This window comes from Chelonia mydas, chromosome 6 (assembly GCF_015237465.2).
Source record: "Chelonia mydas isolate rCheMyd1 chromosome 6, rCheMyd1.pri.v2, whole genome shotgun sequence".
Lineage (NCBI taxonomy): Eukaryota > Metazoa > Chordata > Testudines > Cheloniidae > Chelonia > Chelonia mydas.
This window is the reverse complement of record NC_051246.2, coordinates 88,332,085-88,357,780: the sequence shown is the minus strand read 5'-3', so window position 1 is coordinate 88,357,780 and position 25,696 is coordinate 88,332,085. Positions and strand designations below refer to the sequence as shown.

At 38.8% G+C, this 25,696-nt stretch overlaps 1 protein-coding gene across 18 annotated transcripts in view; it reads left to right on the top strand.

Moving 5' to 3' along the window:
• Nucleotides 1-25,696, top strand: part of SLC25A21 (solute carrier family 25 member 21) — a 373,699-nt gene that overhangs the window by 325,907 nt on the left and 22,096 nt on the right. For all 18 annotated transcript variants that reach the window (XM_037900636.2, XM_043549748.1, XM_037900640.2 and 15 more), the window contains 2 exons: nt 17,591-17,657; nt 25,634-25,693. In XM_037900636.2, the coding sequence (XP_037756564.1) occupies nt 17,591-17,657; nt 25,634-25,693 (127 nt within the window). The remainder of the gene's footprint in view (nt 1-17,590; nt 17,658-25,633; nt 25,694-25,696) is intronic.

Below are 25,696 nucleotides of genomic sequence, written 5' to 3'. Positions count from 1 at the left end.
AACAATTAGGATAAAATTTAAGCCAGGGGTGAGTCTCATCAATCTAATCTAATTGTAAAGGCTTTTTTTTTTTTCAGAACAGTTTTGTCTCTCTTGTCTAGTAACCTGCTGATATTTATATTTTTGTTTTGTTTGAGATGATGCCACAGTATTGGGAAAAGGTGCCACAAACAAGCATTGGAGAGCAGAATTTGACCCTTACTGGTTTGGGTATTCTCAGAAAAACAACAACATTGCATTACTGGAAAAAGAGGAACATGGGGATTTAGAACATTCCTGTTAATTGATTGTTTATGCATCTTCCTTATTTTGAGCAGCATCTTTGCTCAAAAGAATTTGATCCATGAGTTTTATATTTACTTAGCTGTAGAATATCCTTGGGCATCTAGATTTATACTGAACTTTTGAACCTCTTCTTTAATAAATAACTGTATCTTCAGTCACGACTAATGCAGTTACTGTGGTATCCACTAAGTTTTATAAGACTGAACACCAGACAAAATTAGTCACTGCTGATTCCTGTTTTAAGCTTGCGAGCACTCAGTATCTTCCAGGATCAAGCCTTAGCAGCAAAAATATTTTAGCTAAAAGTCAGCATTCACTAGCGAGTCATTGGTATTTATAAAAAGACCGTCTCTCTGTCTACCTCACTAAAACAGTGTGTTTCTAGTTCAGTTGTACACAATCAATGCCCTTGGTCCTGCAAACAGTTACACGTGTGCTTAACTTTAAGCAAGAGAGTAATTCCGCTGCAGTCAGAGGAATTATTCCAATGTTTAAAGTTAAGCATGGGCTTAAGTCTTTGTGAGATTGGGGCCTGTGCTAGTTTCTTATCAATCGCACAAAGGAGAAGCACAAAACTGACAGAAGAAAGCACTAAAAATGGGAACAACTTAGATGCATGTTTGGTAACGTTTAATAGGGCTAATGGAGATGTCAGAAGTGCTCACTGAGTTTGTGTTTTTTCTCTTTACTGAAAATAAGAAGTCCCATTTACTTGTACTGAGGACACCTTTCCTATAGCAGGTTTCAGAGTAGCAGCCGTGTTAGTCTGTAACCGCAAAAAGAAAAGGAGTACTTGTGGCGCCTTAGAGACTAACAAATTTATTTGAGCACAAGCTTTCGTGAGCTACAGCTCACTTCATCGAGTGCATTCAGTGGAAAATACAGTGAGGAGATTTATATACACAGAGAACAGGAAACAATGGGTGTTACCATACACACTGTAAGGAGAGTGATCAGGTAAGGTGAGCTATTACCAGCAGGAGAGTGGGGGGGGGGGAAGCTTTTGTAGTGATAATCAAGGTGGGCCATTTCCAGCAGTTGACAAGAATGTCTGAGGAACAGTGGGGGGAGGGTGGGAATAAACATGGGGAAATAGTTTTACTTTGTGTAATGACCCATCCACTCCCAGTCTTCATTCAAGCCTAAGTTAATTGTATCCAGTTTGCAAATTCAGCAGTCTCTCATTGGAGTCTGTCACTCTCCTTACAGTGTGTATGGTAACACCCATTGTTTCATGTTCTCTGTGTATATAAATCTCCCCACTATATTTTCCACTGAATGCATCCAATGAAGTGAGCTGTAGCTCACGAAAGCTTATGCTCAAATAAATTTGTTAGTCTCTAAGGTGCCACAAGTCCTCCTAGTCTTTTTCCTATAGCAGTTCCACTTACTGAGGTACTCATATGAATTAGTCTTTTAATTGCCTGGTCTCTTACCCCAGCCTATCCAGACCAGTTCCCTATGTACAATGACTGCAGATAATAGCCAGCTGAGTACAAGTCCCTCGGCTTTTCACCCATACCTCATTTTTCTCAGGATTACTTTTAATTTTCTTCTACACCACAGTGTTGTATTTCCCCCATAAGCAGCCTCTTCTCATGCTGCAAATGTTCATAGGCAGTTTATACCCGCCAGTTTCCCTATCGTCAGCTAGTGAAAGTCTAATTTGTTGTATTTCAACCTTCGTCATGTTTTAAATCTGCTTTAGAATTGATTACGAATGTGAAAACATGAAAAATGACCTCAGCTATTATTGATTTTTTAATTTAGCTTTCTCTTAGTTCATTTTGTTGATATTGCCATGTGTGACCTTGGCTGGCAATATCATGATGAACTGTATGACGTTCCTCCTACTGGGAGGAATCTGTGTTTTTCTGTATAAAAATAATTACTAGGAAGTGCTAAAAGAGGTATGAACTGCACCAGTTTGTGAGTGGTTGGTACTTAAGTGGCTGGAGACCAGGAGTCTGTTGCATCCGATGAAGTGAGCTGTAGCTCACGAAAGCTTAAGCTCAAATAAATTTGTTAGTCTCTAAGGTGCCGCAAGTACTCCTTTTCTTTTTGCGAATACAGTCTAACACGGCTGCTACTCTGAAATATCCAATAGAGATTCTTATTTACAATTCAAAGGTTTCCTGTTGCAGTCCCAGCAAGGAAAGATTCCTCATATATTTCCGGTGGACTAGGAACATTAGCTCTGTAAGACTCCCAAACTCCAGTAGCTGGAGTGGCAAGAGTCCTGAGGTCATACCTGAACCGGGGTTTCTTGCATAAGCAGTATGTTGCATTACCAATTGAGTCACTGGTGCCAGCTGTGTTTACATATCTTGAGCCATTCAAAGTCAGTGATCTTTGTTCTGATAACAATGGAGCATGCTATACTTTGAATTCACAGGTAACATTGAAAAATCCATTGTTTGACTCTCATCAACAAATAGCAATGACAAGCATATGACTGAATGGTGATTTGCCTTCTACAGTTTTTGTAAGACTCTTGCTTTTAACTTCTGTGATTTACAAATTAATGGAAATATTAGGCAATAATCAAGTATAGGGAATTGAAGATTTCCCTATAGTTAGGGAGTCTTCAAAAACATAGCAGTGTCAGACTTGGGATCAAATAGTCTGTCAGATAATGAAGTATTAACTGGCAAGAGATTATCCTTGAAAGCCCACATCCTCACCTATTTATCACTGTGGAATGTTGACGTATCAGTTACCACATTCAGGAGGAAGTATGTGTGTTGTACTTTAGAAGAAATCCCTAGAAGAGGCTTTTTCATTCAAAATTACCGCTAGATGAGAGAGTAAAAATGCTATTGTTATGGCATAGCTGGATGGATATAACATACAGCAAAAAATGAACACATCAGAAAATCAACTGAAGAAGGAAGACATAACAGGCTACATACTGATTTATAAAAAGAAAAGGAGGACTTGTGGCACCTTAGAGACTAACCAATTTATTTGAGCATGAGCTTTCGTGAGCGAAAGCTCATGCTCAAATAAATTGGTTAGTCTCTAAGGTGCCACAAGTCCTCCTTTTCTTTTTGCGAATACAGACTAACACGGCTGTTACTCTGATACTGATTTATGTCCAGCTAAGTATAGCGTAAAATATAATGTAAAACAAAAAAAACTGCATTTGTCACATGGGTAGAAAATATATCAAAGAACCGAACAGTAGAAATAATAATGGATGTTGTCAGCTTGAAGTTTGTATGTTGTAAACAAATCACTTTATTTACCTTTATTATTAGTAACATCTAGATGATTGATTCCAAACTGTTGACTGTGGATCATAGTCCACAGAGATCTTGCTGGTGATCTTCAAAGAGCTGGCTGGTCACATGGGGCTGGCTCTTCAATTCATTTCCAGCAGCTGCTCAAAAAAATTATTCCTAATGTTATGTGTCCATGTAACCATTTACAGTACTGTTGTCACCACAGGGATGTTATTTATTCACAAGTGGGAAGGGAAGTGGTTCATGTCACCATGAAATGGAGAGAAGGTGGTCTATGTTATAATCTTTCTCTCAAGGTATGATTCAGATTATGAAAATGTTTGATAGCCACTGCCTTGGATAATTAAAAGTGAAGGCATTTTGCCACTCTTTATGCCCATTGCTCACGTACTGCACCTGGACAATGAAAATCAGTGAAGATTTGGAGCTCACTAGGTGTGACAATCTTTGTGTTGGAGCTGTCATGTTGGAAGCACATCTCACATGCAGCTCACTGTGGGTTAATCCTGATAAGGAAATCCCCACGTGTGTGATATTTGAATTGAGAGGCTGCCAAAGCTGCTGGATCCTGCAGGTTTATACATTAAAAATAAGTGGTGGTGTCCTTGGCGCGCATGTGGCGAGAGGGGCAGATGGAGAAGAGAAGGAAGAAGAGCAGCAAGGTGAAGGGGAAGTTTTGACTTCATCTGAGTCGGTTTGCCCATCCCTGTGCGTAAAACAGGGCTTGCTTGTGACTTAGCAAATAACCAAACATGCTGGGCTGGTTCGTCTAAATGGCTCAGCCAGTGGTGTGTCGTACACCTGGAAATGAAGCCTAGGTCTAGGAATGACCTTGAGCGCAACAGAGATTTGAACCAAATCCAGCCCAGTGTAAATTGGTGAACTTCAGTGATTTCATCTTAACCACATGGCACAGATACGTCAGAATCCATGACTACTTTATCAGTAGATCCTCCGTGCCTGTGGGGTTTGGAGATACGTGTCACAAGCATTGCTTATGCTTTATGCTACCATTTTAATGCAAATAACCTAAACTCAGCTTGTGCATTGGTACTACTGAAGGAATGTTAACATATTAGTTGCCAATGCAGAACCAACTTTTGCAAAAGCAAAGTAACACCCCACATTTTGAAGTTATTTTTACCTTTGATGATGGAAAAAAGTCACCACCCAGAGAAGAATTAAAGATCATTAGTCTGGTCCAGTGCTGATGCAGGATGTTGGTGAGTTATTGTTACTCTTAGTTTCTCATGCAGCCAAAGGACTGATTTGGCAGCTCTCAAGGTTGTCAGTGAAAATGGGCAACTGTTACCATCACATCAATCCACCCATATGTAAAAATCCCCAAATGCCATGGGTGTTTTTAAAAACATAAGGCTTGTGTAATCCTTTATTTCTTTGACAACTGTGACAAAAATGCAATCTTAGCTATTTGAATTTTCCAATTTAGGTCTAATTTGGGGTTTTTCCATGCTGCCATTCTATGAAGATGACAATGTACTAAAAAGATTTTTCATTATCTGTGGGTGATTACATGGCCACTGAAATGTAAAAAGACCAAGAATACTGTAAAATCTACCTAGAGATTCTACACATATGGAACTGCACACAGCTGCAGATGTTTCCAGTGATACAAAATTCACTAAAGTCTGTTACAGAATTTGGCCCATATATGCTATTATAGAATTACAATGACCCTGGTAATAAGGAAACTTTAAGCAGCAAGCACCAGATTTCCATAAAAAGGTTAAAACTGAGATCCAAAGCATGTTTGTTTGGTTTGGTGTTTTTGGTTGTTTTTCGAGGGTTCTTTTGTCGTTGTTTTTTACTACATCGTCACAAACAAATATGGAGAGACAAAGGGAGGCGGAAAATTCTTGAGTTCAATTAATTTTGAATAATCTCTGACCAGATTTTATGTGCTTGGCTTGCTGTGGTGTAGTACAATTTGGGTATAAATTTTGTATGAAGGCTGTGTACCCAGAGGCTTATATAATTTTGAAAAGGTGAGTAATCAGATGGAAATAGAGATGAAACTTACAGTGAGGATATTTTTCTCCAACTTCCTCTCAGTATGGGTTTCAGAATAGAATAATTTGCTGGCTTTGTGTACGAGTGTATGGTGTTGCCTTCTAGTGGTTTGCCCACTGAGAGAGCAAAGGAACTGCTATTACTATCAGGTAATGGAGTTCTTCTTCAGTTCAAACAGTAGAGGACTCCAGTTTGCTAGGGTTCCACAAGCTGCTACATTCTCTCTCTGTGTGTAGAATAAGTGTGTCTGTTGTATGAAGCACATATATTCATTATAGTGTGGAACACTGCTTTATACTTTGTGGTCTCTCAGAGCTCCAACTGCAGGAGTAACCCCACTGACAATGGAAAGAATCACATTTACCATTCTGCTCTCCATTGGTAGCATACGGCTTTTTACATTATCATGTCTAAGTTTTACATATTCATGATCAGAATTTCACTTTAACTCACAACTCAGCAAAGTGTATTTCTATTTTACACTCTAGTCTAAACCATGATTGCACTTTACTCTTCACTGATGTATGTTACACTTTGCTTAGTGCTTGATTGCACTAGCCTACTCTGTTTTATGTTGTGTATTTGGGTAACTATGGGCATCAGAAAAGCCCTGTTTCTATTTCTGGCCATTTATTTACCTAGAGTTGGGGGTCACAAGCTTTCTCAAGAAGTTGAACTAAAATAAGAAGAAATGATCAGATATGAAAACAACTGGAAAGAACTTGGACAACCTAGTGGAACCTATGCTGCTAAAGAGAATCTGTGGTCAGGAAAAGGAAGGGGATTTTAAACTTTCCCTAAAACTCATTTCAAGGTTCCTCTAAAAGTTTGGATTTCTCTCTAAAGGTCTCATCTGAAGTCTACTGAAGTAAAGAGAAAGGCTCTCATTGATGTTAGTGGGTGGTGAATCATGCTGTAAGAGCCTGAAACTCAGTTACTGATTTTCACATATGAAGAAGTAAGAAGAAGAACTATAATTCCTGTCATGCCAGTCATCAGCTAGACAAGTGGATGAGCTACTTAACATGTTATGCAGGGACTAAAGATCAAAACTGTGGTAAATTTTGCAATTATGGCTCAGAGAGTCAATGTGAGTATTTAGTTCAGTTTCAGTCCACGTGAGCTGACACCATCCTCTGAGTTTCCTGAACCCAAAACACAGTGTGAAACTCTATCAAAACTGTTGAGTTTCACCTGATTTAGTCTCCAAGCCATATGAAACTGCCAGTTTCACATGGTTTCAATATAAAATCATAAGTGATCCAGATTCTTCTGAAACTGTGCACAGGTGTTCTGAAGACTCACAAACATTTGCCGACCTTTCAAAAGATATGAGCTGTTTCAAGCTCATAACAAAACACATCACTTAAATGAGTCTTTCATGGTGTGCTTCACAGAGAACATTTCACACATTTCCTTGGGAAGGTCCAGTGGGAGCCCCTAGTGTGCAGCCCTCAAGTTGCTTGTAACCTTGTCCTTCAAGATCAGTTTTAATTATGATAGAAAACATGGCATTTTGAACTATGGACACACCCTTGCCATACAAGACTGTGTTTGTTTTTCACTCCACTAGTTTTGAAAGGCCTGGGCTTGCAAGGAAATTGCAGCTATAAGTGCTTGTTACTTTGGCAAAATGATACAAAAGTATTCTTGCAGCATCTCTGGTTTTACTGTTGGTGGACAAACTTTTTGCATGTCTCTAAATCAATATTGTACAATAACAGGTAATCATTTAGTCATGCCTAGTGAAATACTATTCATATTGGCTTTGTAATGGTCTGTGATGATGCCAAACAAGAAAACAGCATTGTGGTTACTAACAGCAGTTACACTTACAGTCTGTGAGATCATTTCATATGCTGTTTAGAAAGATAATCTGCTGCTAACCTAGCTTTGCTATAAATGCACAGAGTTGATTACTGAGCAAGTTTAGTCAGATGTTTGTGAAATGTCAGGGTAACTGATACTAAGGAACAGAGAAATTGTCCCTTCACACACAGAGAAAAAAATAGATTTGACTCAAATAGACTTCAGTTTGAAATATTCTTGCTTTTTAAAGTGTGTTATCAATTTAGATATTAAAAAAAAAGACTTGAATAAAAATGCATGATGCACGTGTTAGAAGAGCTTGTCATGAGTTTACACGGTTTGCTATGTGACACATTTTCAGTTGTTGTTTGTTGAGTAAAGTACTGTATGCTCATTTAAGATTAATTTAAGTTGTTTTATTGCATGCTGAGATGGCAACATTTCTTTTCCACAAAAGAGGTTGAGTTGGAAAGGGCGCCTGATCAAAAAAGTATATTCAGGAAGAAAAGAAAACATTTCAAAAGGGATGTTCAAGTTAGACCTGCCAAGGCAGGCTTGCTACTCAAAAAAAAGATTGCAGGTTTTTTAAAAAAAAATAAAGACTTCATTAAGGACTGCCACATCACATGGTATGATGTGTCACCTCTGAGATACAAACTGCATTACTTTCTGAAAGAAACATGCAAAGGGAAGCTCTGTGCTTTACAATTGAGGGGGCTATGGCTTACATCAAACTATCAGTATATCTTTTAATTAGGGCCACCAAACTTCTACAGACTTTTCCTTTCACAAACTTGCATCTCAGCTGGTAAATCTGGCTGCAGAAGGCATTAGCAGACCTGTAATGCAGAGTTATATACTCAATGCTCAGCTAATATCTAGAGTAATGAATATAGGTTACAAATTGCAAATATGATATGGTTAAGTTCCTCTTCTAACAGCTTGACAGAGAACTTTGGTTGGTATTCTTTGGTAAACATTTAATTAATTGCAGGCCGAGGATAGGCTTAGTCTTAGATTACATAAGAAACACCAAAAGACATCTATTTTTCACCTCTAGCCCAGTTTTTCCTCTTCCTCCCCACCAACTGGCAGACACTAATGGAGAGAGGGCACAAGGCTTTTTCTACTGCTGCGTCATCTAAATCTGCTCTGGCTGTGTTCTTCCTCTTTGAGAAATTCAGCCCAAAAGATTACCAAAAAGTCCAGGGGAAACCCATGTCCAGGGGAAACCCATGGAAAACCATGAAATAGTAGTGGGTGTCTTTTCCTTACAAACTGTGTGAGAAAGAAAGAAAAGGGAAGTATAACCAAACTGAGGGAGGGGTTGGAGGTGGAAAGAATTCAAAACTGTGGACTGTTCTAGAAGTCCCTCAGTAGCATTTTTGGCTATGGCCTGAAAATGAAGCTGCTTGACTAGAAACGTATCATGATTAAAAAGTTAAAATAAGTGTAATTCTAATAACTGTCAATCTACTATGTTTGCACCTTAGGTTTAACTAGAATTAAGCAAAATTATTTGCAAATGTGTGCTCCATTTTTTGACCTTTCAGTTATGTGTGCATCCATGAAACTCAGTGCATAATGAGCCCTGTCATGTGACAGAATTGTTAAACTTTTTAATTCTGAACCAAGTCAGGTGAGTAGGGTCAGGAATTTAAGTTCAGTTTTGTACCAGTGCTTTTATATATCATGCCATTATTACACAATGTGATTCTAGCCCTAGATCTGGGACTACATTGTATGAACTTTTTGTTCATTCAAAGAGTCATGTTCTTTCCTCAGGGCACACAACACTCCTCCTAGAAATTTTTCTGATCTGAAAATACATTAATAATTTTCCTTATGACGAACAGCACTATCTAAGACACATTTATATTTTTAATATAATGATCAAAGACTCAAAGTAGAATCTGATTTCATTGACATGCATAGCAGATGCCACAAATATCCATCTCACATTTTTGATATACATTTTCCATTACTGTGGGTTTCCTTCCACATCTATACAGTAACAGTCTTTACTCCCGCAATATCCCTGTGTACCGCAGCCCTCTAGTAGTTGGAAATTCAAATGTGTGTGTACATGTGCGTGCATGATCATATTGCCCTCTATTGGCTAAATACTACTACACAGCCTACAATACTGTAATCCCTAAGCATATATGACCATGTCACCCTCTATGGAACACAGATGTTGAGGGCAGTACTACTCCAAGATCATGAATCTTTCATAATTTAGAGATGCTGAACAAAAATTAAGAGAAAACAGTACCCGAAAGTACAAAGTTTGAAAAGATGGCACCATATTAATTATCATATGTATATTTAGTTTGTTCACACCAAAAGGCACTTCTTTTTTTTTCCATTTAAAAGTGAAGGAAATAAGTACAGTTTTCTTGACCTAACATGAAAAATACTGAAGCAAGATAATTTTTGGTATAGATGCAAATACTGTGGGTCCAATTTTAATTCTGAACTCAGGCAGGTCTCTGTGTCTGAAAGTGAAAATAACTGCAGGCACAATTTTGCACCTGCAGTTCTGTTTGCCTGCAATTGAGATTATTTAGACATCTACATCAATGATTGCACCTGCAAATTGGAGACATCTAAGTAACTTAAATTACAGGCACAAATAATTGCAGGTGCAAAGCTGTGCCCACAAAAATGGAGGCTGATGTCTGAAAATCCGGCTTTATATCTCGGTAAATTATTCACTGCATTATGGAACCAGTATCCTCCTGGGAGCGTCACAAATCCGTATAATGACTCTGAGTGCCTTTTAGATCTTTGATTTACCAGGCAGATGGGAAAGAACACATGTAGCCAGAGAACTCCCTAGTGACTACACATGTGGATACTGAAGAATGTGAGTTATTCCAATGAAGATTAGAATTAACTTGCAATCACAGTTTTCCTTCCTGATCCACACTTTTCTGATGATTCCAAACAGCTTAATGTTGTATTTTTATTATCTCACTATTGGTTAAAACAGGTGGTGCTGCTAATGCAAACAGGGAAACTGTGCAAATAAGAACTACCTTTTATAGAAGATGGCATTAGAGATTAGGAGAGACAAAATGTTGTCAGCTTCTTAAATGCATAAATAATGCTAAATTTCAGAGATCTTCAATGAAGACAGTCACACTTCAAAATGTACATTTATTTGCCATCATTTTTCATGGAAAGTGACAAACAAAAATCTTTTTTAGATAACTGTAGAACTTCCCTCCCTTATCTTTAAACATTCTGGAAAACAAATCTGCAGGTACCCTCAATGTTGAATTATTTTGCTGTCAGAGACATAGATACACAGCTATAAACGTAACCATTAGCACCTAAATTTCCTTTAGTAACAAGAAGTAATAATGAAAGTATTTTTGTATATTCGTTGGCTTAAATAGATCTAGGTGTGGTGCAGCTTTATAACAGTGATTGTTTCCTGTTGTACCTGTTATGCAAAAGGCAGTACTGTTAGCAGAAGGGTGAAAGAAATTAATTTAAATTCTCTTCTAGTGTTTGAACAGCTAAAAATCATAGGGAACAAATGAAGCATTCTGCCAGTTTTGACAAACTGAACAGTAAAGAAGCATTTTTCTGTTTTAGAAGCTGTAGGCAAAATTGTTTTGGCATGTCTATAACTTGTTCCTACTGCAAACAGAAGGGCAGTTAGAGAAATGTCTATTGTGGGAACAAAACTCTGTACATTAAAAGAAGTGAGGCATTTCAGCCCATTCTACAGCCTAGTCAGTGCTTTTATCCAGACAAGAGATCTGTAAGGACTCAATGCAACACCTAGTGAAATGAATGGAAAGATTACCATTGATTTCAGCGGGCGCTGAACCAGACCCTATGGCCAGATCCTCAGCAAGTGTAAATTAGTGTAGCTCTATTGAAGGAAATGGTGATATGCTGATCTATGCCAGATGAAGATCTGGCCTCTAGCCTTGCCGAGTCTCAGCAGCCATGGAAGGTCATGGCTTTCAGTTCCATGACGGACTGACCTATTTATTAGAAAAATCATCTGCCTTGTGATAGTCATTTATTTAAATTTATCAGACTTTCAAACATAACTCTTTTTAAAGCAAGTATTTACAAATATTTTTGAATATAGAATACATTTAAAATACATGAAAGCTTCTACTTTAACAATAAGAAAAGGAGTACTTGTGGCACCTTAGAGACTAACAAATTTATTTGAGCATAAGCTTTCGTGAGCTTCATCCGATGAAGTGAGCTGTAGCTCACGAAAGCTTATGCTCAAATAAATTTGCTAGTCTCTAAGGTGCCACAGATACTCCTTTTCTTTTTGCAAATACAGACTAACACGGCTGCTACTCTGAAACTTACTTTAACAATGTATGCTACTGTATTGCTTAGTTAAGTTTTAAGCAAAAAATATAAGTAACCTAGAAACAAAAAGCCAGAATAAGATCTGCATTTTGAGCACTAGTGAATGTCTTGGGTATGTTGTGAGGTACAGAGTAGAGATCATGAGACTTTTTCCCCACTGGATTTGTTTTATAAGCACTCAAGTATGGCAAAACATGGAAAACATATGAGAGTAATATATGGTGTGAGAGAAGAATTGACTTTAATGTGAACATTGCCCAGTTTTTAATATAGATCTCCTTTTTCCATTCTCACTTTCTGTTGTGCTAGATAAAAGAGAGGAAGGTCCAGGTTTCTCATCTTTCCATATTGTTTGGGGTTTATTTATGGGTGAGTCCTCTAGCCCTTTTAAATTCAGTGTACAGTATAGAAAGCCAAAAATTAACAAGAGTTTTGAGCTAGATATTGAGAGGTAATTAAGATTCATGGAGAAGGGACTTATTTCTCTTCAAGAATAAAAAAATGTCACATGGATGATAGTTCTCAACAACTTCATAATCTGCCCTGCGTGCAGTGAATATACTGCTGACTCTCATTCTGAATGAATTAAATAGATTGATGCTGATTATTAATCTGTATGATGGACAATCCAATGGTTTCTGAGCCACTTCCTCCAAAGTTCTATATTTTTTGAAGTCTTTAGTAATACATTTAATTGATATTCTCGCCTTCTTTTATTGCATATTTCATGCTGTACATTGTCCCTATTTCTTTCTCTTTGGCTTCTTCCATTGATTCCCCTGCTTCTTATATCATGGACATTTGTGTTGTGGTGGACATATAACACAACATTAATACTACTACAAATATTAGGCCAGCTTTCCGGGAAATGGGCTTTCAGGCACCTCCTATATTATACATACCTCTGAACTGTATTTCTGGAGTGAAAAAAATGTCACACAAATAAATTGTGTTCTTTTTTGTAAGACTCTTTATAGCACTGTGTTCACAATATTAAAAGATTAGGATAGTGTTAACACATATTATAATTCTTTAAATATGTTGTGGATATTTTTTTAAATCTTCTGTCCTGAAACTGATATTTATTTGGCTGCATGAAAGCTTGTATAGTACAGTGGTTCTCAACCAGGGGTACGCGTATGTCTGGGGGTATGCAGAGATCTTCCAGGGGGGTACATCAGCTCATCAAGATATTTGCCTAGTTTTACATCAGGCTACGTAAAAAGCACTAGTGAAGTCAGTACAAATTAAAATTTCATATAGACAACTACTTGTTTATACTGCCCTATGTACTATACACTGAAGTGTAAGTACTGTGACAGGTTGGACCCCCCGCCCAGGATGCCATCTGATATGCTGGGGTCCCACTGACCCCACCCATTCCACCAGCTCGGGCTTCCTCCCCCTGTTCTTGCTGTGCCAGGCCCTCAAGCCTTCTCTGGCACACACACAGGTAAGGCCGCACCCAGCTGTAGACACAGGCTGAAATCAGCTCTGTGTAGGAGGATTCAGCTGAAAAGAGAGATCTGTACCTCAAAAACTCATAAAAATCGCCCCCTCTCTCAGTGTGGAGGAAGATATGCACAGCCCTCTCCACGCCCCCCTCCCCCCTGATATGAATTGCACAAACTGGGTTTTGGAATAAACAAAAATAAGTTTATTGACTACAAAGGTAAATGTTAAGTGATTATAAGGGATAGCAACAGAACAAAGCAGATTACTGAGCAAATAAAACAAAACACGTAACCTAAACTTAATTCACTAAAGAAACAAGTTACAAATAGCAATTTCTCACCCTAAATGTTGTTTTAGGCAGGTTGCAGAGTTTCTGCAGCTTAGAGTTCCAGTTATTTCTCTTCACAGGCTAGACCCCTGGCTTAGTCTGGACTCAGCCCTTGCTTTTCCCGAGCTTAGTTCCTTTGTTTCTTCCGGTGCTTTCAGCAGTCTTCCTTCTTGGGTGGGGAGGCAGTGGAGAGGAGCTGGCCACCTTGATTAACTTCCTTCCCATCCTTAAATAGGATTTACATATGGTGGGAACCTTTTGTTTCCCAGTCTGATCCCCATCCCCCTTCAGTGGAAAAGTACCAGCTCAAGATGGTGCCCTGTACTAGGTGACATGATCACATGATCTTGCAGTGTAAAAGCAACCATGAGACAAGGTTTACTTGTAATGTGCACAGAAAGGAACTCCAGGAAGATGGGAGCATCTTCAAAGACCCATTTCATTGTCTTTCCTAATGGCCTGTTCAGGCTGATTGCCTACTGTCTTGTGGGTGTTCCCCAAGTACACACACAGTTGTAATTGTTACATAGTCAATATTCCTAACTTCAGATACAGGACTGATACATGAATACAAATTGGATAACCACATTCAGCAAATCATAACCTTTCCAATGATACCTCACATGACCCATCTTGCTTAAAACATATCTTAGTTATGCCATATTCATATCATAACATTTTATTAATAATATGGGGTGCAGTGTCATAAGTACAATATTAATATTCTAATTGATTTATTTTATAACTATATTGTAAAAATGAGAAAGTAAGCAATTTTTCAGTAATAGTGTGCTGTGACACTTTTGTATTTTTGCGTCTGATTTCCTAAGCAGGTAGTTTTTAAGTGAGGTGAAACTTGGTAGTACGCAAGACAAATCAGACTCCTGAAAGGGATATAGTAGTCTGGAAAGGTTGAGAGTACTGGTATAATAAACTAAATGATGTCTTAAAGGCAAATAAATGCAATGTAACTGAAAGTACATAAAAATGAAAAAAAATGACTTGTCATGTTGTTTACAAGTATCTAAGATTGTGGCTGTCTTGATTGTGGAATTATGAGGTAGAACTAAGGGAACTAACTCTGGGCTCCATGTGTCAATGAAAGCTTTAACTGATATGTCTCTATTAAAATGGTATCAATAGGATAATCTATGTAACTTGCTGTCTTAGGTTGCTAACGTGGTAACATATAACATGTATTTTTCATACATGTTTGCAAGTTGAGGTAGAGATCGGGGTAGAGTGGAGGGGAGAAACTCTAGAGCTTGCCTCAACCTGCTAACACATGTTAAAAATACAACTGCCTTGTCATCAGTATGATTTTACCTTGTGTTAGTTGTAAATGTACAATGTGTTAGCTAGCACAAGATAAGAACACACCTTGTTTCGTAGCAAAGACTTAGGTAACTTTCACCACATTTGGGAATGTTTCCCTCCTTTGTTGAAGGACATCCATCTGCATCCCACCTAAATTACCATCTCCTCCAGATGCCTGAAATTTTGTGAATTCACATTGCAAATCTTGCCAGCCTTAAATGACAGAGCCATGAAATCCAGCCCTTTCATTCAAATTCTGAGATTGGTGCAGTGTAAGTGAAGACGGAATAGGACCCTAAAGGTATTTTGTGTCATTGTTTCAATTATAGAACTATGTGGGTAAAAGACTTGGATTTGACAGCAGCAGAAGAAAGAGGATATTGTATGCATGGCTTCAGCTTTGTATTAGGTCCTTAAAAGGAAAATTATGTGAAAGACGGGAAGAAAACAACAAATGAAGCAAGATCCCTATTTCAATATAATTTGGAGAAAATAACTGATTTGGGTTGGTCATGTTGCCAGGATAGATGACTCAAGACTTCCAAACAAGAAATGGAAACCAGAAGGATGCCTAAAGCCTGAAAGAAGAACAAATTGAGAAGATATGATTGACTGTAATGTTTCAAAATCAACTATTCCAAAGATGAGTTTGGGCTGTTGCCCAGAATACAATTGAATGGTGATGTTCATTTAGATCCTTAATGCTGAAACAAAATAAAACACTGTAGTTATGTTTCTGTTAGACATTTACTTCTTAATTCTTTCCAATTTTCCCAAATTTGGGATCTGATGTCACTTCCTCTCTCTTTTACTACATGTTGCAATGATTGTCGCTGCTGCTCTGTAATTTTTCTGAATACCAGTTTTCTGATGAAGGCCTGCATCTAAGGCTTTGTCTACACTACAGAGTTTTGTCAACAAAAGTTATGCCACTTTAATTAAATCACTGTTGCATGTCCACTCTATGCTCCTTGTGTCAACAATGTGCATCCACACTAGCAGCTCTTGCATTGACACAGAGAGCAGTGCACTGTGGGTAGCTATCCCCCTGTCCAACTGGCTGCAGGATGCTTTGGGAAAGGTTTGCAGTGCCTCATGGGGCAGGCACAGCATCACATGATGCAGGTTTCTCAATCGATCGTTCCATGGGCATCCTACTAGATTGACAGCTGCTTTTCAACTTAAGGTGGGGGGGCGGGGGGACAGGGAGAGTGTGTGACAGGGAGTGTGAAACTGAAAATTGCTTGATTCATAGCAGAATATTGTTTTCCTAACCTGTTTCCCCACTGCTAAGGGAACAAATGCATTTCCCTTCAACTCTACTTCCATGTCCTCCTCACGCACATTCCCCTCACACTTATCCCTAGGCCTGCAAAGAGCAGGGAGTGTGATAGGACTTATGTATATAACTGTATATATGTGATTATATGAAACTAGTTCATAGAAGGAGCACCATCTACTGGCATGTAAGAATATGTAACATTGTTCATAAGTTTTTAAGACCAATAAAGTTGTTGTTGTCCATTGCAAATGACTACCTGATTACACAGCTCTTAACAAAGAGGGCCTTTGGCAGAGATGGCACTCCTCCCTTCTCTATGGTGGAGGCAGATCTGGGAATGGATCTGTGGAGCACTTTCTCTCCTTTAGTTTTGTATCTTCTCACTACACTGAAAAACCATGAAGTCTGTGCTGGTGAATGAATTTTAATTATTACCATATTTAAAATATTTTTGTATAAACTGAAAACTGATGTATTAAAACCAGTAAGAACAACACTATTTATATAGGTTTATGTAGTTGTAACTGAGCTCACTTGGGCTTACAGTGAGGTTTGAACCTGTGTCTTAAGCATGAAGGCCAAAATTCAGCAAGGTATTTAAGCATGTGCTTAATTTTAAGCATGTGAGTAGTTCCATGGAAAGCAATGGGACTAACAACATGATTTAAATTATGCATGTGTATAAGTGCCTTACTAAATTGGGGGCAAAAAGTAGAAACCTCTATCACTTAAACTGGGACTAAGTCCCAAACCTAGCTGTACAACTCATTAACCTCTTATGGGGACCAGCCACTAGATTGGGACAAAGATCCACACTAAGGGAGTTACATTATATCACCCAAATGAATTTTCAAGATGAAAAATTTGCATTTCAGTCAATTCTATATGACTAGCTAACTTTGTTATGCTTTTTTGAAGTAGTTACAAATTTTATGTTTAAAATTAAATTATCAAATAAAATGTCCTTCGTACATTTCAACCAACATTTAGAACCAAATTGGCCTTTATCCAGCCTCTGAACGGGTGCCTGCCGTTTTTTGTGTGCAACTTTCTGAATATGCTTTTTGCCCCTCATATCCACATTTTTGGCCCTAACTTTTCTATTTTCATCATTACTGTGGAAAAAGGGGTAGCTAAGAAGTTCAGAAAGAATGATTAAACTAAAGTGATTGTTCTTCATTAACAAGAAGTTTCTTCTTTTCTTTTAAACAGGTTTCTAAACTGTACTGGCTGTGTGGATTACATTTTTGTTAACTCGTTGCTGCTTCCAGTTGTCATTCCACCACTGTATAGTGGAAATGGTAGCATGTTAGTTACATAATAAGCAAGAAAACAGAGTTTCACTATTGACAGTGAGGGTTGTTCTGAATAATTAGGAATGCTCTGAGATTAGTTACTTTATTCTGAAATGAAAATAGAATTCCCTGTTGGCTAATGCTCTTTCATACATGTGTAGAAAAAACTCTTTGTTTGTTTCTCCAATAGATGGTTTGGTTTCTACAAAGGCATACTCCCTCCTATCATGGCTGAAACACCCAAAAGGGCAGTGAAGGTAAAGCACTATATTTCCTCCTTTTAAAAATAAGTGTTATAGTAACTAACATCGGTAACAGTAAAATGTCCTATTTGTCCCTCACCAAAGAAATGTGCCGATTGATGTTAGAATTAAGACATGATCCTCTAGTCTTTACTTAGGAAAAAAAACTCTTACTGATGACAGAATGGAAATTTTGCCTGATTAAGGACTGAAGCATCAAGCTCTTAATTACTAAGTATATAGTTAAGCAAGATGCATGACATTACTGAAGAACAAATTATGACTTCAAAGTAATATTTTATCCTAATATGTTTTGCTTTTTATAGAAGTTTTACTTCATTATGAATCCTCAGCAACACGCAAAAGAACTAATCCTAGGAATATGTATGTGTATGAATGCAAACATAAAGGAAACTCTTCAAAGTAAACATTTATTAAGCATTATGTCAGTGCAGTTCAAGTGCCCTCTTCCTGCTGTTTTCCTATACTCTGAGAACAATCACTCAAAAAAAACAAGCCTTCCTATACCCTTATGTGTATTACAGTCACCCATATTAATAGACACAAATCCCAATCCTGCAAACAGTTATTATGCCCTTTAGCTCTGTTATAGTAGAAATAAATTAATACTGGCCTATCAAATTGCCTTCACTGTTAAATGATAACTTTATTTGTTCTGATATGCTTCCCTCATTCTCTACATTGCTTCTTACAACTTTACTTTTATTAGGATGATTTAAAACCTTTCACCACACAATTGTGGAGTTTTCTGCATTAATATTTTTTGGTTCTTCAGTTGAATGTGTACATGTAGAAGGACCTCCTGTGCATAATGCTGTTCATTGGATTTTCTCTCTTTTTTGTTTTACTTTCCCCAAGGGCCCCAGATCAATCTGGGCCTTAGTCTGCCATCAGTCATTACACAATGTTCCCATTCACTTATGTAGGTATTACATGTGTGTAAAATGATAGACTGTAGCCCCATCACGTGATCCTAAAGAAGATCTCTTGGTAGAGTCCTGCTGTTATTATCATTGTGGATACAAATGAGACAATCACTGTCTCTTACAATTATTGAATATAACAAAGAAAAACTATGGCTGTATTTAATTTGGAGTTGCAGTACAGAGTCTAAGGTTGAAATTTTGAAACCCTCCTAATGACTTGGATCATGCGCTTTCTTTTCTTCACATTAATTTGATAAAAGGTCAGAAAGTCAGTCTGATGGTTGCTTCTGAGTACAGGTACTGGTATATACTTAGTAAAAGGGTAGGTTTAGGCACTGGGCTAGATTCCAGTACTGCCAACCCCAATCATTCAGAAGTCATGAGTCAGGCCGGCCCCAAGTGATGAGATTGTCTTAAAAATCATTAGATGTTAAAGAATAATAAATGTGAGGATCTCTCTGCTCTCTGGTTTTTGAGCTGTTAGGATGCACATTTTCTACATACTTTCGATAATCATGAGAGCTAAAACTTACACCTTTTTGTTTTTGCTAAATGAAGGCTGATATGCTCACATAATAACATGATTCTTGGTGCTGAGGCTTTAAGAAAAACACCGAATATCACAAGAATCTCAGTAAAATTGTGAGAATTGGCAATGCTGAGATCCTTGGCTTCCCTTAAGTTCCTTTGCACGGCTCTTGTGGGCATAAAAAGGATCTAAAGCTGCCTAAATGCAGCAGCAGTATTCCACAGAGGGGGCATTTCAGTGGCAGGAGGGGTCAGGATAGGAGTGCAATATGCTCTAGAGATCCTGGCTGATGGAGCAACTTGCTGCAAGCTGTTACCAGACAGCACAAGTTATAGCATCCTGCTTAGAGCTCTGTGAAACCCATGGACATTGGGCTAAAGAGAATCTAAGTAGATTCAAAATTCCTTTAGCTTTTCTTGGATATGAACAAGAAACACCAAGGAAGATCACTGGTTTCTTAGATCCATTTCTCTTCTTCCCTTCCTCAGTAGCTCCCACTCACTCTAACAGGCCTCGGGATACATCCTTCCCATTTAGGTATGCTGGGTTGTGAAACTGTTGGTGATCTGGACCACAACATGGTGGTCCATGCAAAAGACTTTGAGGCTTGAGCAGTAACTAGGGAAACTCCAGCTTTTCCCTTTCACCAACAGTGAGGGAGCCTCAACAGTGGGAAGGGCATTTTCTGGTTTCTGGCAGTGTGGTTTCTGGTTTGGTGGTGAATATTTTTCACAGCTCCAATTGTACAGGAAGGGTGACTTGAATTATGAAATGACTGCACTAATTAAAGATCACCAAGATAAACAAACAAGGCAGAGTTCCTGCTGAGAAGAAATGTAGCATTGTCTGCATGGAATAATGTATTAGCTGGATACATCTATTTGCATGTAAAAATAAAGCCATTAAAACCAAAATGTTCTGATGCAATATTTTACTTTAAAGCTAGGTGTCAGAGACCTGGGTTCACCTTTGAAGAGATTTGATCCTTTGTCTATCTGTCTGTCTGTCTTTGTGTTTCTTTCTCTCCATCTCTCCTTTTTCCTTTCTAAAAAGAAAGCTGGTATTTCTGAAGGATGAAAACTTTATAACCCTGAGTTAGCTTGGGCTTGGATAACAGAAATCAGTGGTGCCAGTACAATGGTTAACAGATGAACTTTTTGGGAAAATGTATATTGTGCATCTGTTCCCAGACATCTTGTTTCAAGCATATTTTAACCTTAAAGTTATTGAGACATATGGTAAGTACTTTGGCTTTTTTCTGTGTAACATAGATTTAAGTGTATCTTTGCCAGATGGGCAGTATTGGTTATTAAATATATGAATGCATATATTTTAAATATATGTTTCTTTGGACTTTGTGAGGATAGCTGTTAATATAATTGTGTAGTAAAATAAATTACTTCATTCTATGTTATTAAAGGCACTTTGGGTGCTCATCCCTTTCAATGACTGGGGACATAGAAGCCTGTCTATCTATGCAGAGCCTTTTGACAAAATTATTCACACGCAGAGTCATTTTGGTATGTCCAACTAAATTTTATATTAAGTTTTTACTGGCATTGATTATATTTCTTTAAAAAAAACCTCTATTCACATCATGTGAAAGAGTTACTATTAAGCAGTTCTTTTATTTGGGACTTTAGGAAGCTATCAGTACTTTAAGGTAAAATTTTTAAGACCAAAACATTTCCAGGTAGTATATTTCTTCTTTTTTTATGGCCATTTCACAGATCTAGGAGACTGTGGAAAACATTAAGGAATAGCAGAAATTCCTTAAAAGGTGGGAAGGGTAGCACTCTACAGAAAGACATTGGAGAGAGAATAAAGCAACTTTACAACAATAAGAAATGAATTTAATTCAGTATCATAATGGACCCTGCTGTACTTGAGATTTTTCCGGAGATTTTCTTTTGCCATACAAGTAAAATTGACGCTGGAAATTATGGCATACTGTTTAAGAGAGGTGTATTTCATGGTTATTTAACTTAGCAATAAAGATAATTATAGGTTTATGCCTAACACTTTTATCTTGTTTGATTATTGACAGACCTATTGCATTGATCTTAAACATATTTGCACTAAGTGCTGTAGATTGCTGTTAAGTCAATACAGTGTCTGGAAAGCAATTAAATTCTAGGGGCTGAATTCTCCTGCTGGAGTCTAAGAGTCATTCCTGTTGAATACAGAGGAAGCTATTTGTATCCTGTGGCTGGAGTGTCAGGCTCTAAGATTTCACAGTTTCAACAGTGTGTAACACCGACAGATCCCGGGCATCGTCAGGCGAGATTGAACCTGGGGTCTCTGGAGCTTAGTGCATGAGTCTCTGCTGCATGAGCTAAAAGCCAACTGGCTTTAAGCCAAGGCTGTAGAACAGACTAATTAATCTCTAAGTGGTCTTGGTGCCACTAGAGAGGACAGAACACCACACCCAGGAAGTGTGTAGGTTACATTTGCCGTCATAGATATGTAATATGTATTTTATTCTAGCTTTAAGTTTGGCATTGTTACATTAGCCCATTCATGTCTGGTCCTTTGTTGTACCTGATGTGATTCTAGTAACTTTTCTAGAAACTAGAAAACAGATCTGGTCCAGAAAATGCTACCAAACTTGCTGCAGCACAGGGCCCTGAGTCATGGAAGACCCCACATCCCAGGAACAAGTTGAAATGCCAGTGTGGTATTTACTGCTTATGCTCCAGTGACACGTGCTGTAGAGTAAGTGTTGTTTTATATGCAGAGCTCTGTGATAAACTAAGTCCGTGGGGTATCAGGTTCTCTCCCTTGGCCTGGGCACATTACAGGTCAAGCACCTCCTTGTGTTTAATAGGAAAACTCCATTCCCTGTGTCTCTCAAGAAACATACATCAGTTCTGGACACATTTCCCCTTGCTTCCCTTGACATGGCAGAATAGTTTGGCTGCACGTGAAGGGGTGGGAGAAGATTCCACACACAATCTTGGCCTTGTAGTTGGAATCCAATTGAACAGCGGTCCAAGAGATACCAAGTTGGCTTGAATCAGCTTCGTAAAAATAATGGAATGCTAGGGCACATTCAGCACTGCAGCAGGAACATTGGGCAGGAGTCTGGAAGATAAGAGGTTGTTGGTTACTCACTTTTTAGAGGTGGGGAGGTGGTAACTTTTGCCCCATGTTTCTGATAAATGTTCAGAAAGTCCCAGAATACATCTGTGGTAAAGCCCTAAGAACCTCCATTTTTCGTTGCTTTATTCTTCCCTTAGTACTGAAAGCGTCATGTCAAAGTCACCATCCTTTGACAGGGAAGTACTGGACACTTGTTTGATAATTATGGGAGACTCAAGTCTGGTGAGCTTTATAGTCCTTCTAAGCCTGGCATATTCTCGTCTCTCTCAAAAATATAAAACCATGAAACTTATATGGACTATTACTTGTAATATTTCTAAGTTCTACCTGAAACTTGGACCCCCTTCTTCCCTCTCTATCCCTGAAAGTTCTCTCCTGTCCTACTTCATCATTCTGGCAAGAATTTACTGTTCTTAAAGTAGTTACTCTGGATGGCATCAGCAGCAGTGATCATGAGATGGTTGAGTTCAGGATCCTGACAAAAGGAAGAAAGGGGAGCAGCAGAATACCAACCCTGGACTTCAGAAAAGCCGACTTTGACTACCTCAGAGAACTGATGGGCAGCATCCCCTAAGAGGCTAATATGAGGGGGAAAGGAGTACAGGAGAGCTGGCTGTATTTTAAAGAAGCCTTATTGAGGGCGCAGGAACAAACCATCCCGATGGGCAGAAAGAATAGCAAATATGACAGGCGACCAGCGTGGCTTTACAGAGAAATCTCTGATGAGCTTAAACACAAAAAGGAAGTTTACAAGAAGTGGAAACTTGGACAGATGAATAGGGAGGAGTATAAAAATATTGCTCGAGCATACAGGGCATGGAAGGAAGGCCAAAGCACAACTGGAGTTGCAACTAGCAAGGGATGTGTAGGGTAACAAGAAGGGTTTCTACAGGAATGTTAGCAACAAGAAGAAGGTCAGGGAAAGTGTGGGACCCTTACTGAATGGGGGAGGCAACCTAGTAACATCCCAGACGTTTGGAAAAACGCAAATATAGTGCCCATCTTTTAAAAAGGGAAGAAGGAGAATCTGGGGAACCACAGATCGGTCAGCCTCACCTCAATCCCTGGAAAAATCATGGAGCAGGTCCTCAAGGAATCCATTTTGAAGCACTTGGAGGAGAGGAAGGTGATCAGGAACAGTCAACATGGATTCACCAAGGGCAAGTCATGCCTGACCAACGTGATTGCCTTCTATGATGAGATAACTGGATCTGTGGATCTGGAGAAAGCAGTGGATGTGATATATCTTGACTTTAGCAAAGCTTTTGATATGGTCTCCCACAGTATTCTTGCCAGCAGGTTAAAAAAGTATGGATTGGATGAATGGACTATAAGGTGGATAGAAAGGTGGCTAGATTGTCGGGCTCAATGGGTAGTGATCAATGGCTCGATGTCTAGTTGGCAGCTGGCATGAAGTGGAGTGCTCCAGGGGTCTGTCGTGGGGCCGATTTTGTTCAACATCTTCATTAATGATCTGGATGATGGGATGGAGTGCACCCTCAGCAAGTTTACAGATGACACTAAGCTGGGGGGAGAGTTAGATACACTGGAGGGTAGGGATAGGGTCCAGAGTGACCTAGACAAATTGGAGAATTGGGTTAAAAGAAATCTGATGAGGTTCAACAAGGACAAATGCAGAGTCCTGCACTTAGGACGGAAGAATCCCATGCACGGCTACAGGCTGCGGACCAACTGGCTAAGCAGCAATTCTGCAGAAAAGTACCTGGGGATTACAGTGGACGAGAAGCTGGATATGAGTCAACAGTGTGCCCTTGTTGCCAAGAAGGCTAACGGCATATTGGGCTGCATTAGTAGGAGCATTGCCAGCAGATCAAGGGAAGTGATTATTCCCCTCTATTCGGCACTGGTGAGGCCACATCTGGAATAGTGTGTCCAGTTTTGGGCCCCCACTACAGAAAGGATGACTTATGAGAAGAGGCTAAGGGAACTGGGCTTATTTAGTCTGCAGAAGAGAAGAGTAAAGGGGGGATTTGATAGCTGCCTTCAACTACCTGAAGGGGGGTTCCAAAGAGGATGGAGCTAGGCTGTTCTCAGTGGTGGCAGATGACAGAACAAGGAGCAATGGTCTCAAGTTGCAGTGGGGGAGGTCTAGGTTGGCTGTTAGGAAAAACTGTTTCACTAGGAGAGTCGTGAAGCACTGAAATGGGTTACCTAGGGAGGTGGTGGAATCTCCATCTTTAGAGGTTTTTAAGGCCCAGCTTGACAAAGCCCTGGCTGGGATGATTTAGTTGGGGTTGGTCCTGCTTTGAGCAGGGGGTTGGACTAGATGACCTCCTGCAGTCTCTTCCAACCCTAATCTTCTATGATTCTATGAAACATTATTTCAGCTATTTCAGCAGTACATTTGCAAATTTAGATGATTTAGAACTTTCTGAATTTACACCCAAGAAGTTGGGAACTGTGGCTGAAATCCTGTCTTCATTAAAGTCAGTAGGAATGTTGTCAAAGACTTCAGTGGGGTCAGGGTTTCACCCTGTGTATTCTTCTTTCAAGGACAAGGCCCTCCAGTTGTTCTGTCTTTGAATCTGGCAACACTGGACAATTGATGTGCTGAAACATCCAAGGAAAGTTTTAGGTGACAATGGGTATCATTCAATCCTGGCTGGCTCGTTACAATGAGGTGCAGGAAAAACTAAATTAGAATCATAGAATATCAGGGTTGGAAGGGACCTCAGGAGGTCATCTAGTCCAACCCCCTGCTCAAAGCAGGACCAATCCTGCTTTCCCAATTTCCCATCTCTCCCCTCAAGTTACAATACAAAAGGCACTGATTGTGAAACTAATCCTCAGAGGAGTTGTATATGCCCAGCACTTCTGAGGACCAGTCCCTTAAGCAAAATTAGACAGTTCTGTGTGAGACTTATTTTTAAAGGGGGGAAGAAATTGGAAGAGAAATATCATTTCATGGTGGAAGACTACAGAAACATACACAAACTGCCATTCTGCAATTCTATCAGTTTGCATCTCTCTGATGAGAAGTGTACTAATATCAGACAAAAATGGAAATAGTATAGTTAATTTATTACAAAAACGATTACATTAGCTATTCTGTAACTTACATAAAAACATCTGAAAATGAGCCATTAGAGCAAAGGTTAGTAAATTGAAAGCAAGAACTATGTATTGCAAATCTTTTCTTGTGTACAATAGCTCATTGTCTTTAATTCCATTTGTGTTAACTTTATGCCTTATTTACTCATGAAATCATCTGAAGGGCCTGATTCTCCACTACCTTGTAGTTTATGTAGTCATTTACACTTGTACCTACAGAGGGTATGAGACAGTGGAGAATCAGGCCTTCATTGTCTCTTTTTTCTAAATCAAATAAATAACTTGTAATAAAATCTTCTAAACATTGCTGAGTTTTAAATGTAACTGTATTTAATTTATAGTTTTTCACCTTTGAACAATACAAGAAATTACTAGGACATGCTTCACTATCACCAGGATTGGTA